General features: G+C 41.2%; 2 protein-coding genes across 2 annotated transcripts; one reads left to right on the forward strand and one right to left on the reverse strand.

Moving 5' to 3' along the window:
* Nucleotides 1-7,333: 7,333 nt before the first annotated feature.
* Nucleotides 7,334-10,600, reverse strand: LOC103978370 (rho guanine nucleotide exchange factor 8-like). The gene is made up of 8 exons (XM_018823430.2): nt 10,246-10,600; nt 9,915-10,031; nt 9,410-9,564; nt 9,223-9,297; nt 8,848-9,120; nt 8,143-8,463; nt 7,768-8,065; nt 7,334-7,670 (listed from the first exon to the last, which is right to left on the reverse strand). The coding sequence occupies exons 1-8, from the start codon at nt 10,475-10,477 to the stop codon at nt 7,651-7,653; spliced, it is 1,491 nt and encodes a 496-aa protein (XP_018678975.2). The 5' UTR covers nt 10,478-10,600; the 3' UTR covers nt 7,334-7,650.
* Nucleotides 10,601-14,168: 3,568 nt separating this feature from the next.
* On the forward strand, nt 14,169-16,337 carry LOC103978371 (uncharacterized). Its single transcript, XM_065142848.1, has 3 exons — nt 14,169-15,164; nt 15,399-15,534; nt 15,621-16,337. The coding sequence occupies exons 1-3, from the start codon at nt 14,169-14,171 to the stop codon at nt 16,208-16,210; spliced, it is 1,722 nt and encodes a 573-aa protein (XP_064998920.1). The 3' UTR covers nt 16,211-16,337.
* The last annotated feature ends 35 nt before the right edge of the window (nt 16,338-16,372 follow it).

Here is a 16,372-nt window from a genome sequence, read left to right on the forward strand (position 1 = left end):
TTAATATGGATAGTTCAAATCCTATCAATACTCTTATGAGTACCTTCACTAAGTTAGACATTGACGAAAGTAGAGAAAGCTTTAATCAAAAGGCTTATAGGGGTATGATAGGTAGTTTACTATACCTCACCGTAACTAGATCGGACATCATGTTTAGCATAGAACTTTGTGTTAGGTTTTAATCTAATCCTAAGCTATCTTATCTTAAAGCAGTTAAAATAATTCTTAGATATTTTAAAGGAACCACTAATCTAGGATTATGGTATCCAAAATCTGAAAACTTTAAACTAATTACTTATGCTGATGTGGATTTTACTAGATATATAATAGATAGAAAAAGCACATCCGGAACATGTCAATTCTTAGGCTATGCATTTGTCTCTTGGTTTTCCAAGAAACAAAACTCGGTTGCACTATCTACGACCGAAGCCGAATACATAGCGGCTAGTGCATGTTGTGCACAAGTTGTATGGATGAAAAATACATTAGAAGATTATAAGTTCACCTTAAGAACATTCTCATAAAATGTGATAACACAAGTGTAATATGTTTTTAAAAAAATCATATTCAACACTCTAGAGCTAAACATATTAATATTAGGCATCATTTTACAAGAGGTCATGTTAATAACCATGACATATCTTTAGAGTTTATTGATACGAAATATCAATTAGCCGATATCTTTACAAAACTTTTAAATGAAGAATAATTTGATTTTATTAGAAGAGAGTTAGGGATGTTAAATTATCTGAATGCATGAGTTTTTTGTATATATTTTTTGGACTTTCTCGATTTTTTTTTAAAAAAGTCTTCATGAAATCTGGAATATCAATTTACTTGGTATCAAATTTATTTCATACTCTTGTTCCATCACTTAACAATTTTTTATACATTTAATCACTTCACTCATAGAATTCATTGACAAATGCATCTCTCACGGATTTCACACTTAATGAGAAATAGATTTGATTTATGAAGTTTTATTCATGAATTTCTTTTTCATATGATGCTCCCTTCTCATGAATTTTTCCTTACTCTTCTCACGAAAGATGAATTTTATGAATTCACATGGATATATTGATCCTTGAAAGATGAATTTTAGTATGTGATGATTCCTTGCAAGAATGGCGATTTGATTTCACATAGATATCTTGATCCTTTTCATGAATCCCTTCTCTTTGTTAAAATTGAAGCATGATTTAATGAAACTCATTTATTGTTTTGAATTTGACTTGATTCAAATCATTTCATAAACTTGGTTCTTAATGTATTCCCTCCTTACCTTTCTTCCTCTACTTTTTATTTTTATGATAAAGGAAGAAAGAAACTTGCACATCTAAAGAAGAACCAAAAAGCCCTTAAGTAAAAATATTAGCTTATCCAAAAATATTATCTTGCAAAGTTTTTGCTTACCTTCCTTTATGGCATGGATAAATTGGTGTGAAACTTGCTTAATTTTGTTTACCACACTTGCATTGTTGAATGATTCACCTTTTTGTTGATGACAAAAGGGGAGAAATATGACAAATTGATGACAAATTGGTATTATAAATGTTTGAGATAAATGTATAAAATGTATCTTGTCGTAAATGCTTAATTTTTTTACGAATACTTGTAATATAATTGGAATCATCAAATACATCACAACACATCGTAAATACTTGAAACATATCAAAATGTATTTCATATGCATTGTAGATACTTGAAATGTTTCATGAATGATAATTGTCTATCATTATCATAAGGTATCATGAGCTTAACTTGCTATTTACAATTGATATCATGCCTCGAAATGATGAATTATTATCTTTTATCAAGAATTATCATCTTGCTAAATTTCATATTTGAAATTCGTATCATACTTGAAAATGATGATTGTCTATCATCATTAGACTTGAAAATGGATGTCAAGCCTTAGCATCATTTTTTTTATTGATAAATACGTGATATCGTATTTTGAATTAGTAAATCATGATAAGTATCATGTTGTGCATGTTCATAAGTTTAAATGAATATAACTTATTGGTTTGATGCTTGAATTCAAATGCCTTGAATTCAAGAATATCTTTTCTCAAAGTATGGCATATAGATAGGAGGAGTTAAGGTTAACTCCGTCATCAATTGATTGTCATTATAAAAAAAAAAGAGATTATTGAATCTCATATTTTGATGATAAAATCAATTGGTAAATTATTTGATCTAATTTATATGTTAAGATAAGTATACAGGATTAACTACGATAGCAGTAAGGCATAAAGCAGATGTTGGGTCAGAATCAAAGATCGGACGATACATCGAAGATTCGGATAATGTGTCGGAAGCTCGCCGAGAGTTCGTCGGAAGTTCGTTGGAAGTTCGCCAGAAGATCGTCGAAAGAACAATCGATATACTAGATAGAGATTTCCTATTTAAATATCTTAATTATTGTAGTTAGACCTTAAGTTGAGTTAGGATTGGGAGGTAATCCCACTAACTCAGTTAGAGACCAATTGGGCCCTTAATAGGGCTAAATTAGGCAGGTTAAACAGCTCATTCAGCACCTGAAGTCACGATCGGCGATGGCACTACTAGGGTCAATGGTGGCACCGCTTGGTGACTCAATCTCCCAAGTGGTCTAGGCGGTGGTACCATCGGTAATTAATGTTGTCAAGCGATGGTACCGCCCTTGTCAGGCGGTGGTGCTGCTAGAGCTCGGTCTCCGAGCTTTATCAGAAGGTTGTACTGCTCAAACTAGGCGGTGGTACCACTAGTATACCGAAATTCGGGGAGATGACATTTTTTGGCTCCAATTTTGAAGTCATTGGGGCCTATAAATACCCCACCCTTTTTGGCATGAAAAAGAACGAAAGTGTGAAAAATATCTTGAAGTCTTTGGGTGTTAACAGTATTGTAAAAGTGTCAAAAGTCCTCTTCCTCCCTTTCTAGTGTTGTGATCATTTAAGAGAGGTGTGAGCTTTGTAAGGGTTATCCTAAACCTGTGAAAAATAGAAAGTACTATAAAGAGGATAGTTGGTCTTTGCTCATTGAAGGAAGACCATTAGTGGACACCGGTGACCTCGACGAAGGAGGAATCAGAAGTGAATGTAGGTCACAACGACCGAACCACTATAAATTTCGATGTGCTCATTTCCATTCTGCTTTTTACTACTGCTATTACTTTCTAAGTTAACTACTAGTTCATTTACTCTAAAATCAAGCACTTTCCAAAATTGATTTTCAACGAATGAATATCATACAAAATCGATGATTTTTTCACTAGACTAATTCACCCCCCTCTCTCTCTTAGTGCTGCTCTTGATCCTAACGGTTATGCCTCCTCATGTAATTATAACTTAATCATAAGTACATAAACCTGACAATAAATGAGAAATGAATTAGAGGCTCGCAAGCCCCAATAATAATAATAATCACATCACATGTCCACACACATCACACGGTCCATAATCATCTGTCCACATCATACATCACATGTACACATAATCATCATGTAGGACTATTAGATAATAATAATAATAATAATAATAATAATAATAATAATAATAATAATAACATTAATAATAAAACTTTTTAATTAATTAATATTTTTTGAAATTAAGAATGTGTAGGGAATTTTCTAGATTGTGAAAGGTATTTTGGTAATTTGGATAGAAAGGACAAAACTCAGAATTTCTAAAATTCTAAGGGGCAAAATTATTCTTTTACCCAAAACCCTATCCTCTTCCCTAAAGCTACGTTGTGGCTGTCACCACCCTGTCGACAGCGACCACTATAGGGTTCTGTAGTGCCGCTCCTGCGGGCGATTCTACCCGCGGGCGTAACGCCCGTAGGCAATGCTACCCCCACGGGCGGGCGTCGCCCACAGGCAACATTGGCCTCGCGGGCGAAGCACCCACAGGCGTCACCCCTACGGTTGCTTGCCTATAACCCGCAACCAGCCAGCCGCTGTAGATGGCCAAGGCTGCAAGCAGCCTTTGGCCATTCTACGAGCACAACAAGGGTAATAAGAGTTGTTGCCCTTTCTTGCCTTTTGCATCACAGTTTTGATGACAAAAGCTTTTCCAAACATAACACACGTAATTCAAAACCAATCTTTCGCACAAATAACCAAGCTATGATACCACTGTAGGAAAATCTAGGCACGACATCATATGCACAACAGAATAACAGAAAACAAAATTCTTAAATTTTTTAAAAAATATGTTCGTCATCGTGCGAAGATTGGTGTGTAAAAACCCATGAAACTTAAATCGACATATGAGATAGTTGTGTTTTACCTAGAGAGACTATATATCTCTGAATCCCTATAGATCTGTAAGAGAGGATGAAGGAGATCAAGCACCCTCCTCTCTAGCGGTGATCCATACAATAAGGCTACGATGATGCTCTTCCAATCGCTACCTAAAACTCCACACCTGGAATAGTTCATGGCAATGCGATACACAGATGTATGATCAAAAGCTACTAAGAGCTCCACTTCGATGAATAACACGATAACAAGAAAGACTATGGATTCAAGGAATGAATACCATGGTATCACAGAGGTGAGTCTTTCGTGTGTGCATCGAATTTTGCATTAGATAAAAGCCTTTGTTATCAGCATATGGGGGCTATGTACCATCGAGGGAGCATATCGAATGCAAGTACTAGTGAGTCACATGGGGGGGACTTGATCATATAGAGGTATAATCAGAGTGATTGGAGAGTTGGACTGCTCCATAGTTCATATTCGCTTAAGGGAGCCTAACAAGTCAAAGGACAAGGCCGAGTAAGCTAAGGTGAATAGAATCACTATAAACCCTGTAATATGGGAGTTACATTTTGTTTTTCCATCAACCAAGGAGAATTGCTCGTAGAACAAAGAGGTATTGAAGCAGAAGGTCGAAAGGGGTAAGGAAGCGACGATGAGTCTAGGGAGACCTAGCTACCCAAAACTAAGCATCGATTAGAATGGAGGTAGACTTGGAGGAATGTCATAGTACCATAGAGGCATATCTACTGATCATGAAGAAAGGAACACAGATACGAGGTGACGGATAGTAGAGTCATGGGCCACATAGGCGGGACTTCCGTAAAGTCATTGATCCTTTGTTCTCTTTGAGGGAGAGTACTTGGTCATGAAAAGGGTCGAGGAGGCAGAGAATGCAGAGGCGAACTTAATGTACCAAGATAAAGTTAAAGGGCAAAGGCTAGGGAACTTCATAAGACCAGTGTCAATGAGCTTCTTATAAAGATAGCCAAAAGTGGAGAACTTCGGGTCGATGCAAGAATGTTCAACCAAGGAATAAACTAGGCAGTACGTGGTGTTGCACCTTTGCAACTCAGAGGAGAAGGCGACAAAGATGATGAAGAAGATGGTACAATCCTAGAGACGATCAAAACTATTAAATATTTGCTCTAAGTTAGGGTAAAAACTTCTTACATTCCAAAAGTTCGATGGTATTGAAAAGGTAAATTATAGTAGCTAACTTAACGCAAGGAGTGCAAACACTTTGAGTACTTTAGAAGTGTGAATAAAGAACGGGCAAAGGCTAGTAACCAGCTCGATGCATAGAGTACAACCCTCGAGGAGGCAGGTAAAGTCAAATAACCTTTGTCTTGAAGTCAAATAACCTTTGTCTTCTCAACTTTTAAGAGAATGGGTGAAATCAAGTACCCTAATTCTTTTATATATCCAGTAGTGGAGCTCTGCATAGGTTCAAAGACCCTTCGAAGAAACTTAATGGAAGATAATAGTTGTCAAGTCCTCGGTAATAGTGATCAGTGTTATTGATAAATGCCTATCGAAAGCGAAAGTGATGCGAACCTACTTAGAAGTGACGACTAAATGGAAAAAGAATCGATAGACAAATTTTACGGAGGAAGGACTCAAAAACTTTAAAGTTTATGAGGCAATGCTCGTTAAAGCTCCAACAAGCATCTACTTAGTTCAAGCGGCATGAGGCATTTGAGAGACTAGCACATACTAAGAATAGTTTTTTCCTTCATTTGAGAGATCTGTAGGAAACAACAAGGATCAACACAACTCAACCAACCCCACACCAGAGTCAAAGTCATTGGCGAGTTGAAGCAGCATAGCGAATCAAAGTTCGACTACTCAACAATTGTGGCAAAGTACAATTGGGAGACAAGAGGTGCATTGCAACTGGAGTAGAAGATTGAAGACTCAGCAAATGCGAGGAGATGCAACGTCTGCAAAGGCTTTGATGAGGATGTCAAAGGAATAAGTGGGGGAGACTGTCAAAGGAATAAGTGGGGGAGAATGTCATGGACAAAATTATAAATGGGGTGTTTGATATAATGCTCATATATGTTCGTATCTTTCGGTTTTGTTTATGCTTTGCACAACATGTAAAGGGCTAACAATAGACTTACCAACCTCATTTTCTTTGGTTTTGGTAGTCGTCGTAAGCTTGCAAATAAATGTTGTGTATTTCGGTTTATAGTGGACCTTTTGTTGTGCGACCGTTTAGAGTTTGTGAAGTCTATTTATAATTTGCATTGGCTATGAAGTGTTTACTGAAATAATTACTTGTGGATCCCGAGTGAGATGTTTTCTCTAACTCATTTTCTCTTTTGTAGGTCTTAAGGGATAATAGGAGGTTTCGGAAAGATTGACCTTTGCATATGGATATATAAGGGTACCATACAATTTAAACTAAACTAGTTAAGTGCGTGGCGGGCGACTGTGTGCTCGCCTGCCTAATTTCCACGACTTCCGGCAGCATGCTGCGATCGAGAAAGGTGACTCGGCTGCCATCTAAGCCCAGGCCTCGCTGCAAGATGTAGTGGTCTGCATAAACGAGGAAGAAGCTCGATCATTTCCTCACCTCAGGAGGGATGTCTACCCGTTCGATCAGCTTCACATGTAACGCCAAAGGTAAAATGATCTTGACATGGTCCTTTTTTGGCTCAATATCGTTGCTCCGATCAGATTAACTCTTCTTCACCTATTTGTTTGAATTCCATGCAGTATGTTGATTTTTGTACATTAAACGTAAAAAGATGGGCATGAGCATGTGATTTCATAAGCTGCATTGATCGGAAAACCCATAATTAGGGAGAACCTGAGAGTGATTTTTTCGAATGAGACGCTTAAATGAGTAGTGTTAATGTGTTCTTGGTTTATAGGTTAGTTGTACAGTCTTTAAGTGAGTCACCATACTCAAATTTCTCTCTTAACTTTGTTAATATATAAAGAAAAAGGATGGATTCGAGTAACAAGTTGTCAACTGCTTCATGAATTGTCCCTGCATATAAGATTTATCTCTGTAAAAGAGGGAGTCAATATAATGTTGGTGAAATTAGGAAACAGTAAATGCATATCCAAGTGTAATCATACAAAATCTCTTGTATTATTTAGTTGATGTTGGGTGTCAGCAAGGAATGAATTACTGGTATCAGTCATAATATGAGATATGCATCATCATCAAGAATTCAACAGGGCATCCAAGAAAGGAAAGCAGCACACTGTTGTCTGAACACAATAATAGCTGTTAGACTTTGATCCTGAGAAGCTCCGATAAAATTTATGTACATTGTCATTCGTAACCATCCCAAGCGTCCATCATCTTTCGTCCACCTTGGCTCGTGGGGCTTGTTAATATAATAGAGGCAAGCGAGCTGTAGTGCTGCTGCTGCTGCTGCTGCTGCTTAAGCCCCTCCTCCGGTCTCTGGTATCTCAATGGGAAATTTGTTTCTCGTCAGTAGTAACACTACCAGTAAGACTGTTTCATCAATCTTCTGAATCGAACATTTAATCCAAATTACCTGATTCCTCCTCCTCCTCCTCCTTCGTCTCAGTATCTTGATCCATCTCCCATTCCATGAAATCTGACAGTGTCATGGAACCGTTTGATTCTAGTTTATTAAGCTTTTCGGTTTCCTCCGCTGTATCGACGAGGGATTTGGCCGTTCCAGTAACTTGTTCTGAATCCTGTAACTTGCCATGAGCCGGATCTTGAGCGAGAGAATCTGCACGAAGAACATCTTCTATCCGAGACATCACGGTGAAAGCTAAACTTTCTAGAATCCTCGAGTAGCTTTCGAGGATAGAGTAGCCCACATCCTATACGTACGTACGTACAGAGAGTAAAATATTTTCAGAGAAGAAATAACGTTCATTCTAGTGGGGGGAAGAAATACCTTATTGTATTGGATCTTGCTTATGTCCAGCTGTGATTGAGGGATACCAGGGAATCTGTGCTTGAGAATGAGTAAAATTGTTTCTGCTCTATCTTCAAACTGCTCCCGCTTCCCCCAGCTGACGGCTGAAACCCATGATGATTTGACGTCTTTGTTGTGCATCTTCCTCTTCCAGATGACAACAGATGCTTCGATGCGATCTTTGAGGTCTAGGATCTTGTGCTCGGTCGATAAGTCCGCGGATTCAAGGAACGCTTCGGCATCAAAGTCTTCCTCTGTAATATTTCGATATAGTGCATCTCCGAGGCTTGATCTACCGTTCTGTTGTGTCATGAAAATTGGTCGATGACTATTTATTGGCGGAGGAACATAGGAAAGCAGTGCAAAGAGTAGGTAGACATTTAAATGTGACTCCCTTTGCAAGGTTCACTCATGGTAAAGAGTAGGAAAATTCATCTAGTTGATGAGATGGTTGAACTCCCTAAAGTAGCGAGTCTGGCTACTATGGGAGCAAAATCACTTTCCCGGCCTGCAGATTGTAAGTCGTAAGTTCCCGCCTCTACTTCATGATTAGTGCAGTGGTGCTCCGGAAGCAGAAGATGATTGTGATACGCACTGCATTTGAGTCGGGCAAAAGCATCTCTTGCACTAGTTTTTATTCCAACCAGTTATGGGTTGTGAGGATATCAAACTCAGATGGCCTACCTTAGGAAGGGATTCGATGTAGTCTTCCGGAATCTCCATTTCCATTAGAACATTCGCGTTGATGGCCATAGCTGCTTTCAGCACTTGGTTCACCAGCTCTTTCTGATGCTGAATCCATTTTCTTGATGCTTCCGACAACCCGTTCGGAGGGACTCTCACGGTTGGGAGCCACCACTTATCATCGGTCCTCTGTGCGTTTCCCTTCTCGGATTCATCAGCATCTCTGGATACGTACCAGAACTCTTTTTGGTCCTTGAAATTGTCAAGGTATTCCTGTACGTACCATCAAGATCATATATATATATATATCAGAATCGATTATGGTTAGTACATCCGAGGACCATCTATCTCCTCCAAGTAAAGTTATCTACTTACAATCAGCATCGCATCAAGCTTCCTCAATGCAGGAATGTTCATGCGAAGATCTTTCCGTTGCTGTGTTATCATTATCTGTAAAGAGGATGACACAAGTGTTGAATCGGGTTAGGTCTCGAGGTAGTTTTCGTAAGAGAAAATGTTGCGAGTGTTGTTCTTAGATGTCGATGAAAGGTAGCTTATTTACCTCCATGTGTTTTCCATCCTCTGATGTCTGCTGGGAGGCAACAAACTCCACAATATGATCGGTGACGGATAAGAGCCAGTCGATTTCCTTTCTCCACCTTGCCTTCCTTTCTGCCGACATCGGTTCCAAGCGCCACTGCTCTCCGAAAACAGAAGCTGAATAAAGCATGAGCAATGGGGAACCATTAGAGGGGGAGGGGGAACGTTCATTTGGATAGCTGAAGTATGCATCGGAACGGCAAACAAGTCTCTGGTCGAGATGAATTTTTTATGCAAGTTGGAATTCTGCATGTAACTTTATAATTTTCAGAATAATTGTCGCATTAATGTATTGTTTCTGCAAGATTTGGGATCGATCTACAGAAAGGAAGCAAGTTTTGAAAGGCCAGTTTATGACATCACATCACATACATTGATACCCATTATTTGATCTATATGCTGTATATGAAATGCTTCAACTGTTGTGTGACATTGAGATACTGCTGAGCCAAGATATTAGACAAAACCTGCAAGATTTGTGATGGCATTAGAGAGAGCCAGAGCTGAGGAAACTCCTGTTCCTGCACCGGACATGTCTTCACCGAGAAGAAGCTTTGCGAACTTCTCCTTCATCAACTCCATATCTGCCAAAAGAGTTTATCAAAGAGAAATGATTCCATCACAGTGAGGTTAGCTATGCCCCCAATCAAATTTAAGCTTCGTTACTGCAACAACAATATCGTTGTATATGGTGTCCAAATCCGGGAGACCAAAATGTGGGCTGTAATTTTGCTGCAATTAATCTCAATGTGTCATCATCATTTTTAACATTCGAACAAGTAATTGCTGCTGGCTTACCTGATGGGGGGCCATTTCCATCCTTTCTCGGCCTTGACTTGGGTCCTTCCTCAGGTGAGCGATCAGGCGCGGTGCCGATCTGCTGGCCCTCCGAAGCGTCGCTGGCCGTTGTTGAACCCTGGCTCCTGACGAGCACCTTGTCGTCGGCAAGCGACCCGCCCCCTCCCGCATCCTCGAAGCTTAAGGTATGTGCTCTGTTGCCTGAGTCCTCCAACATCTCCTCCCGGTGCATCGACCTATCAAGCCCAAGTCCTAGCTCGAGAAACCGAGCTATCAGGCACCGACGGCTCGAAAGGGCACCATGTCAAGGCAAGCCTTGTGCATGCCCGGCCGGCAGACGGAATGGAAGGCAGGTCGAAACGGTGTTCCTTGGACGACGAGGAGGGCAGCGCTGCTCAGTGCGACAAACAGAGAGAGAGAGAGAGAGAGACGTCGTCTTTGGCAAATGGTAGAACGGGTTGAGGAGGAGTCCACCTCCGACATGCACCCAAGGGAGGAGCGGGGATTGTGTCAGGACGTGGGGTGCATGTAAGAGGGAAGGGAGGAGAAAGAAAGAGAGGGTTAAGGAGGGAAGGAAGAAGAAGAAGAAGAAGAATAAAATAGGAAAGGAGGCTATTTATGGGCTGTGGCCGGGTTTGTTGTGTCGAGGAGAGAAGTGGGTGGTCAGATTTCCGGTCCATAGATTCCGAGACTGGCAAATAGCCCCGGGAATTCTGGATCTTTCACTGACCCCAACCCCAACCACAAGGATCGATAACGGGTCGGATTCTTTTCCTAAACAGACGTCTGTCTATCCAACCCGTTTAAATTGGATCCAAGTATCTTGGGGTAGGAAATTAGACAGTTTCCTAATTCGGATTGATGAAGTTCACCAGTTTAGTATCCATTATATCAAACACCAAAGTCCTCTATTTGATGATATCATGAAATTGACGGGCGCTTTGCCTAATAAAGATCTTGTTTTTTTATATGTAATAAGATTTTTGGGATCAAATCTCATTGCTTGTCTTAAAGAAAATAAAAAAACATTAAGATGAGCAGCATGCTAATCGGAGCTTGCACTTGTAAGGAGTCGATCTTCCGTTTCGATTTGTTTAATATGATATAATATTATGACATCTAATGTAGTGAATAATTTTATCGGATAATCAATCATTAATCACGTGTTGATGGCAATTAATACCGACACAATGCTAATACCTCTCTCACACTTTAGGTTTATGGATAAAATTATAAATAAGGTGTTTGATATAATCCTCATATATGTCTGTACCTTCCGATTTTATTTATGCTTTTCACATCATGTAGAGGATTGGTGATAGGTTTGACAATCCTATTTTGATTGAGTTTGGTAACCATTTTAGGTTTATAAATGAAGATTCTGTCACGTGAACACTTATAATAGATCATTTTAAACCCTTTGTTGTGTGGCCGTTCAAAGCTTGCGAAGTCTATGTTTATAATTTGCATTGGCTATAGTATATTTGATGAAATGATTACTTGTGAATCCCAAGTGAAATATTTCGTCTAATTCGTCTTCTCTTTTACGGGTCTTTAAAGGACCATATGAGGTTTTGTGAAGGCTAACTTTTAAAGAATGAACACGCAAGTACGTCACATGACTTTAAAAAAATCAAGTAAGACTGTAACATTAATGTCACGCAATTAACACTTGCCCAATACTTTAGAATCATATGGCCAATATGTATTTAACATATTAATGCCGACATCTCAAGTAAGCCAAAGTATCCTTGTCTTCACACTACATGATCAAAATCAACATAGCCAACATCGATCAGAGTGACGATCTTAAGAGTTAATTGTAGACGGCTCCTCCAAGTACATTCATCAAAAACTTGAATGTAGCTTTAAACTGATTTAAACATCAAATGGGTATTTATCGAAAATGACTCAAAGATTCAATACCCTTTGAGTTAGACAAATTAATCACAAATCGAGATTGAATTAATGCATACTTAGAAAAATGTCACGATCAAAAAACAGAAAAAACGAGTGGTAGGTTCAAATTTTTTTCTTTTCATTTTTTACAGTTTTACTGCTGGTAAATCATACGGCAATGAGTCGGCCAAAGATGAAACTTGAACTTTATAAAATAATAATAATAATAATAATAATAATAATAATAATAATAATAATAATAATAATAATAATAATAATAAAGAAAACAAAAGGATGCAATTCGTGGGTTGCCCAAAACTTTGCAACAGTGTCATCTTTCTTTTGCCCACACAAAAGTCGATAGACCAGTGCAGTGCTTTGTGGCAGCCAATGGTGGCCGTCATCATCTCAGTGCCAAGGACCTCCTGCTTTCTTCGTTGTTCAGCCATGTCCATTGATTTCCTTGGACTCCATGCAACCTCCTGTGGGGCCCCTCAAGATTGACAGCCTGCCTAGAAACTCTCTCACATATGATAACTAATGAATGGACTGCCTTCTCTTCTGAAAAGATGACAGGATAAAAGGCATGCATCCATCATGAACAATAGATAGGAAGAGGAGAGGAGAGGAGATGAAGAGGTTTTGACTGCTGAGTTTAATCTCAGCGAATTGAATCGGTTTATAAGCCTAGAGTTGTGTATTACTATTTAATGTTAGACCTCGACAAAAAAAAAACATCAAGTCACTTTATTTTATAGAATTAGATTATGATTAAAAAAAGCATAATTAAAGTTTATCCATAATGTTCCTTCCTCAACCAAAATATACGGTCACCAATCGGCAGAAACAGTGACAAAGGACAACAATCATGATGTGTGCATTATATTTGATATTTGATATCAGACCTGAGATATCAAATCATAGTATCCTTACTTACAGCTGCAGCTACAATCATTCATTCAGTGAGGAATCTTTTTGTTGTTGTTGTTGTTGTTGTTGTTGTTCTCGAGAAGATTTTAATTGGTGCACTCACAATATCCACCCACGGAATCAGAAAAAGACTGCAGAGACTGAATGCCATAACCAACCCCCCACAACGATTGGAAGCACAAGGAATAAGAGGTGATAGATATATTTGCTGGGACGATCCCATCATGCAGCTTAAAACCCAAGCGAGAACCAAGTTTAGAGGGCAGCTCTTCCTCGCTCCTCATCCGATCCCATCATGCATCGTGAGCGACTCCTCACCGTCTCCATCGTGTCCACCTGCTCTACGAACGAACGCTCTGATAGAGCGCTTTCGAGGGGGGCTTTCATCGATGAAAACATGGTGGGTCAACTCCTCCTCCATTATTCCTTGGAGAAGACGATCTCCCCACATCAAATGAAAGGGAAGAAGAAACGGCTAGGGTTCACAGATCTGGTCCTGCGTCTGCGGCACGGTTTCGTTGTCTTCCTTCCTCCTACTGCGGAGTAACAGCATCGCATGGACCCGCCAATTAAATGGGCTCAGTCTGCGTGAAGACCGGCAGGAAGCACAAGGCTCGCTCGTCCTCCGCCTCCTCGTGCTCCGCGACGTAGACGAGTCGAGACATCGCATTTCTTCTTGGTGGGGATGGAGACAGGTCTTTCTTCTTGATCTTCCACGCAGATCATACGCTTCATGTCTCCGGTAGGTCTCTTTCTCCTCCCTTGTTCTCTTCGAAGAAAGGGTTAGTCTTCCACGCAGTCAAATTTGCTACAGATTTCAGTGACGTGCTGATGCTTCTGTTGGCGAGGAAGACATGGATCGTTTGGCCTCGTCTGTGGTAGTCTTATACCTATATATGGATAGAATAATGGTTTCAGCCAATTTAAGGCAGCGGGTTGTGGATTCGTATTGCAAATCCCGTCGGCAGAAGAGAACGATTTGGAACGGTTGAATGAAGATTTTGAGTCAACCGCATCGCCTTTTGCTGTAGTGGAATCCCCCGAAGAGGCTGTCGATTGCGTCGGCTTGGGTGGCGAGGAGGGAAGGCGATGCGATGGCCTTCGGGGAGAGTGGCGACGTGCAGCTGTTGGAGATCTCCGGGCGAGCTCGCAGGCTGAGCTACGTGGTCAGCTCATGGTTCAAGGTGGCCAACCTCGATGGCGGATCGAAGAACGCCGGCCGTGGTCTTCCGAAGACGAAGGAGAAGGCAGGGTTTTTGGGCAAGGGAGAACTCGTGGAGGGAGGAGGGTTGCAGGGGTCGAGAAGATTGGCAGTGCCGGAGGAAGAGAAGCTCTGCGGCAGTCGTTCGTGGAGGAGCTGCGGGGCGGAGCTGAAAGAAGTGATCAGAGACAGCCTCTACGGCCGCAGCCTGCTGCTGAACTCTTCCGACGATGAGAAGGCGTCGTCTAGCCGATCATTAGGTTTCCATCCGAGAAGTGGATCGAATGCCTCCCGTCACGAGGAAGAGGTCAACACAAGGAATCCAATCACAGCCTCGGGTCAACCCATGAAGATGAAAGCTCCAAGCTTGATCGCGAGGCTTATGGGATTGGAACAAGTCCCTGCCGAATCCATCAAAAGAAAACAACAGGTTCGAGCGCCCGAGGCGACAAGGTCGATGCTGCAAAAGATCGAACGCAGCAGAAGATTCGATACGAATGACGAAGCCACATCGTCGAGGAGAGGAGCGAAGCAGGAGGAGCTCGGTTCCTGTAAGACTTCAGGAAGACAAGTGGCACACGAATCAGAAAGGAAGGAAGTTGAGATCTCGAAGAGTGGAATGGCAGCAGGTTCTTCCGCGTGTGATGGACGACAAAAGTCGGGTTCGGATCGAAAGCAAGCACAGAGCAGAAGAGATGTGAAGACTGCAGCAGCTCCGGTGGTTCACGCCAAGAAGACGAGAACAGCATCAACCGAGGCCCGAAAGCAGAGCATCGCTTTCGGCAGAGGGAGACCACAGCAACCGGTGTCGAGGAGCTCCACCATTACTGCGTCAACGGAGAAGAAGGTTACTGGATCAAAACCAGCTCAAAAGACTGCCAAATTCAAGGTAGAACAAATAAAAAGAAGCTTCTTTTTCTTCTGATGGAAAGTGTTCGATCGATGCGCATAAAAGATGATATATAAATAAATAGAATCTTTCATGCTGTTTTCAACCATTTTGGCTCCAAAGATATCCTTTGGAATATATATATATATATATATATATATACTCGGTGGTGGTCTGACTTGTAACTCTTATTCACATTAGAATGCTTCGATATTACCATCTCTGTTTTTGTAGACTACAGAGCGGAAAGACGGTGATGGAATCATCGATCCTTCCCGCAAGGCAGAGGATGCATCAGCGATCAACATTATTATGCCTGCGGCTCAACCTCCTAAACAGAGAAGGCTGCACGCAAGAGCAGCCATCAATGGTACAGCATCCACTCAGCCTTGGAATCCACGGAGTTGGAACTCGAGAAATTAATTTCGTTTCTTTGTAACCTTGATGATCTCACAGAGAAGATCATGTGCGAGATCATGCCGAAGCCCAGCACAAGTCCTGGCAAAGCAAAAGCAGCAGTTGCGAAGCTTGTTGGCAGCGAGGCCAGAAACACCGCTAAAAGAGAAGATAAAGAGGGATACCTGGAAGCCTTACTTCTCTCACTCCTGTCGCATGCGCATGAGATGAGCCTCGCTGAGCTGAAGCAGGTTGACGAAGATGCCAAGCTGTATTGGGATTGCGCAGAGGAGTCGGTAGCGCGTAAAAGGAGTCATCGAGATCTCTGCGCCCACCCTCTGCTGCCGGCCTGCTCGAGGAGCTCGTCAGCGGACGACGCGGCCATGGATAAGCTGGTGGGGGAGATGAGCAGGGGAATGAGAAGGCTCGCCAGTTACGGTAAGGCGGACGAGAAGGTGGCTTCCACGGACGGGCTTTACGTGAGACTGGAGAGGGATCTCCGATGCGGAGATGGGTGGTTGAACGCGATGTGGGACTTGGGCTGGAGGAACGGCATTTGCGTGGAAGAAGTTGATGGCGTTGTGGGTCAGGTGGAAGAGCGTGTCATGTCTGCACTCCTCGAGGAGGTCGCCATGGAGTTGAAGCACTGACGGTTCTATTGCGAGAATAAACATGGAAATATACATATATCTCCATGATTCATTTGACACAAATGAGGGTGTCAAGTGTTCTGAGCATCCATATCTCTCTCTCTCTCTCTCTCTCTCTCTCTCTCTCTATATATATATATATATATATATATATATATATAT

The sequence above is a fragment of the Musa acuminata genome, chromosome BXJ3-3 (assembly GCF_036884655.1).
Source record: "Musa acuminata AAA Group cultivar baxijiao chromosome BXJ3-3, Cavendish_Baxijiao_AAA, whole genome shotgun sequence".
Classification (NCBI taxonomy): domain Eukaryota; kingdom Viridiplantae; phylum Streptophyta; class Magnoliopsida; order Zingiberales; family Musaceae; genus Musa; species Musa acuminata.

What these genes read in the sequence shown, in the direction of transcription:
- LOC103978370 (XM_018823430.2), bottom strand. Translation starts at nt 10,477, where the DNA reads ATGCACCGGGAGGAGATGTTGGAGGACTCAGGCAACAGAGCACATACC. An exon ending in TGGAAATGGCCCCCCATCAG is followed by an intron (nt 10,032 to 10,245) that starts GTAAGCCAGCAG and finishes CTCTTTTGGCAG; the next exon opens with ATATGGAGTTGATGAAGGAG. An exon ending in GGAGGAGGAGGAGGAATCAG is followed by an intron (nt 7,671 to 7,767) that starts GTAATTTGGATT and finishes TTGAGATACCAG; the next exon opens with AGACCGGAGGAGGGGCTTAA.
- LOC103978371 (XM_065142848.1), top strand. Translation starts at nt 14,169, where the DNA reads ATGGCCTTCGGGGAGAGTGGCGACGTGCAGCTGTTGGAGATCTCCGGG. An exon ending in AAAAGACTGCCAAATTCAAG is followed by an intron (nt 15,165 to 15,398) that starts GTAGAACAAATA and finishes CTGTTTTTGTAG; the next exon opens with ACTACAGAGCGGAAAGACGG. An exon ending in CGCAAGAGCAGCCATCAATG is followed by an intron (nt 15,535 to 15,620) that starts GTACAGCATCCA and finishes ATGATCTCACAG; the next exon opens with AGAAGATCATGTGCGAGATC.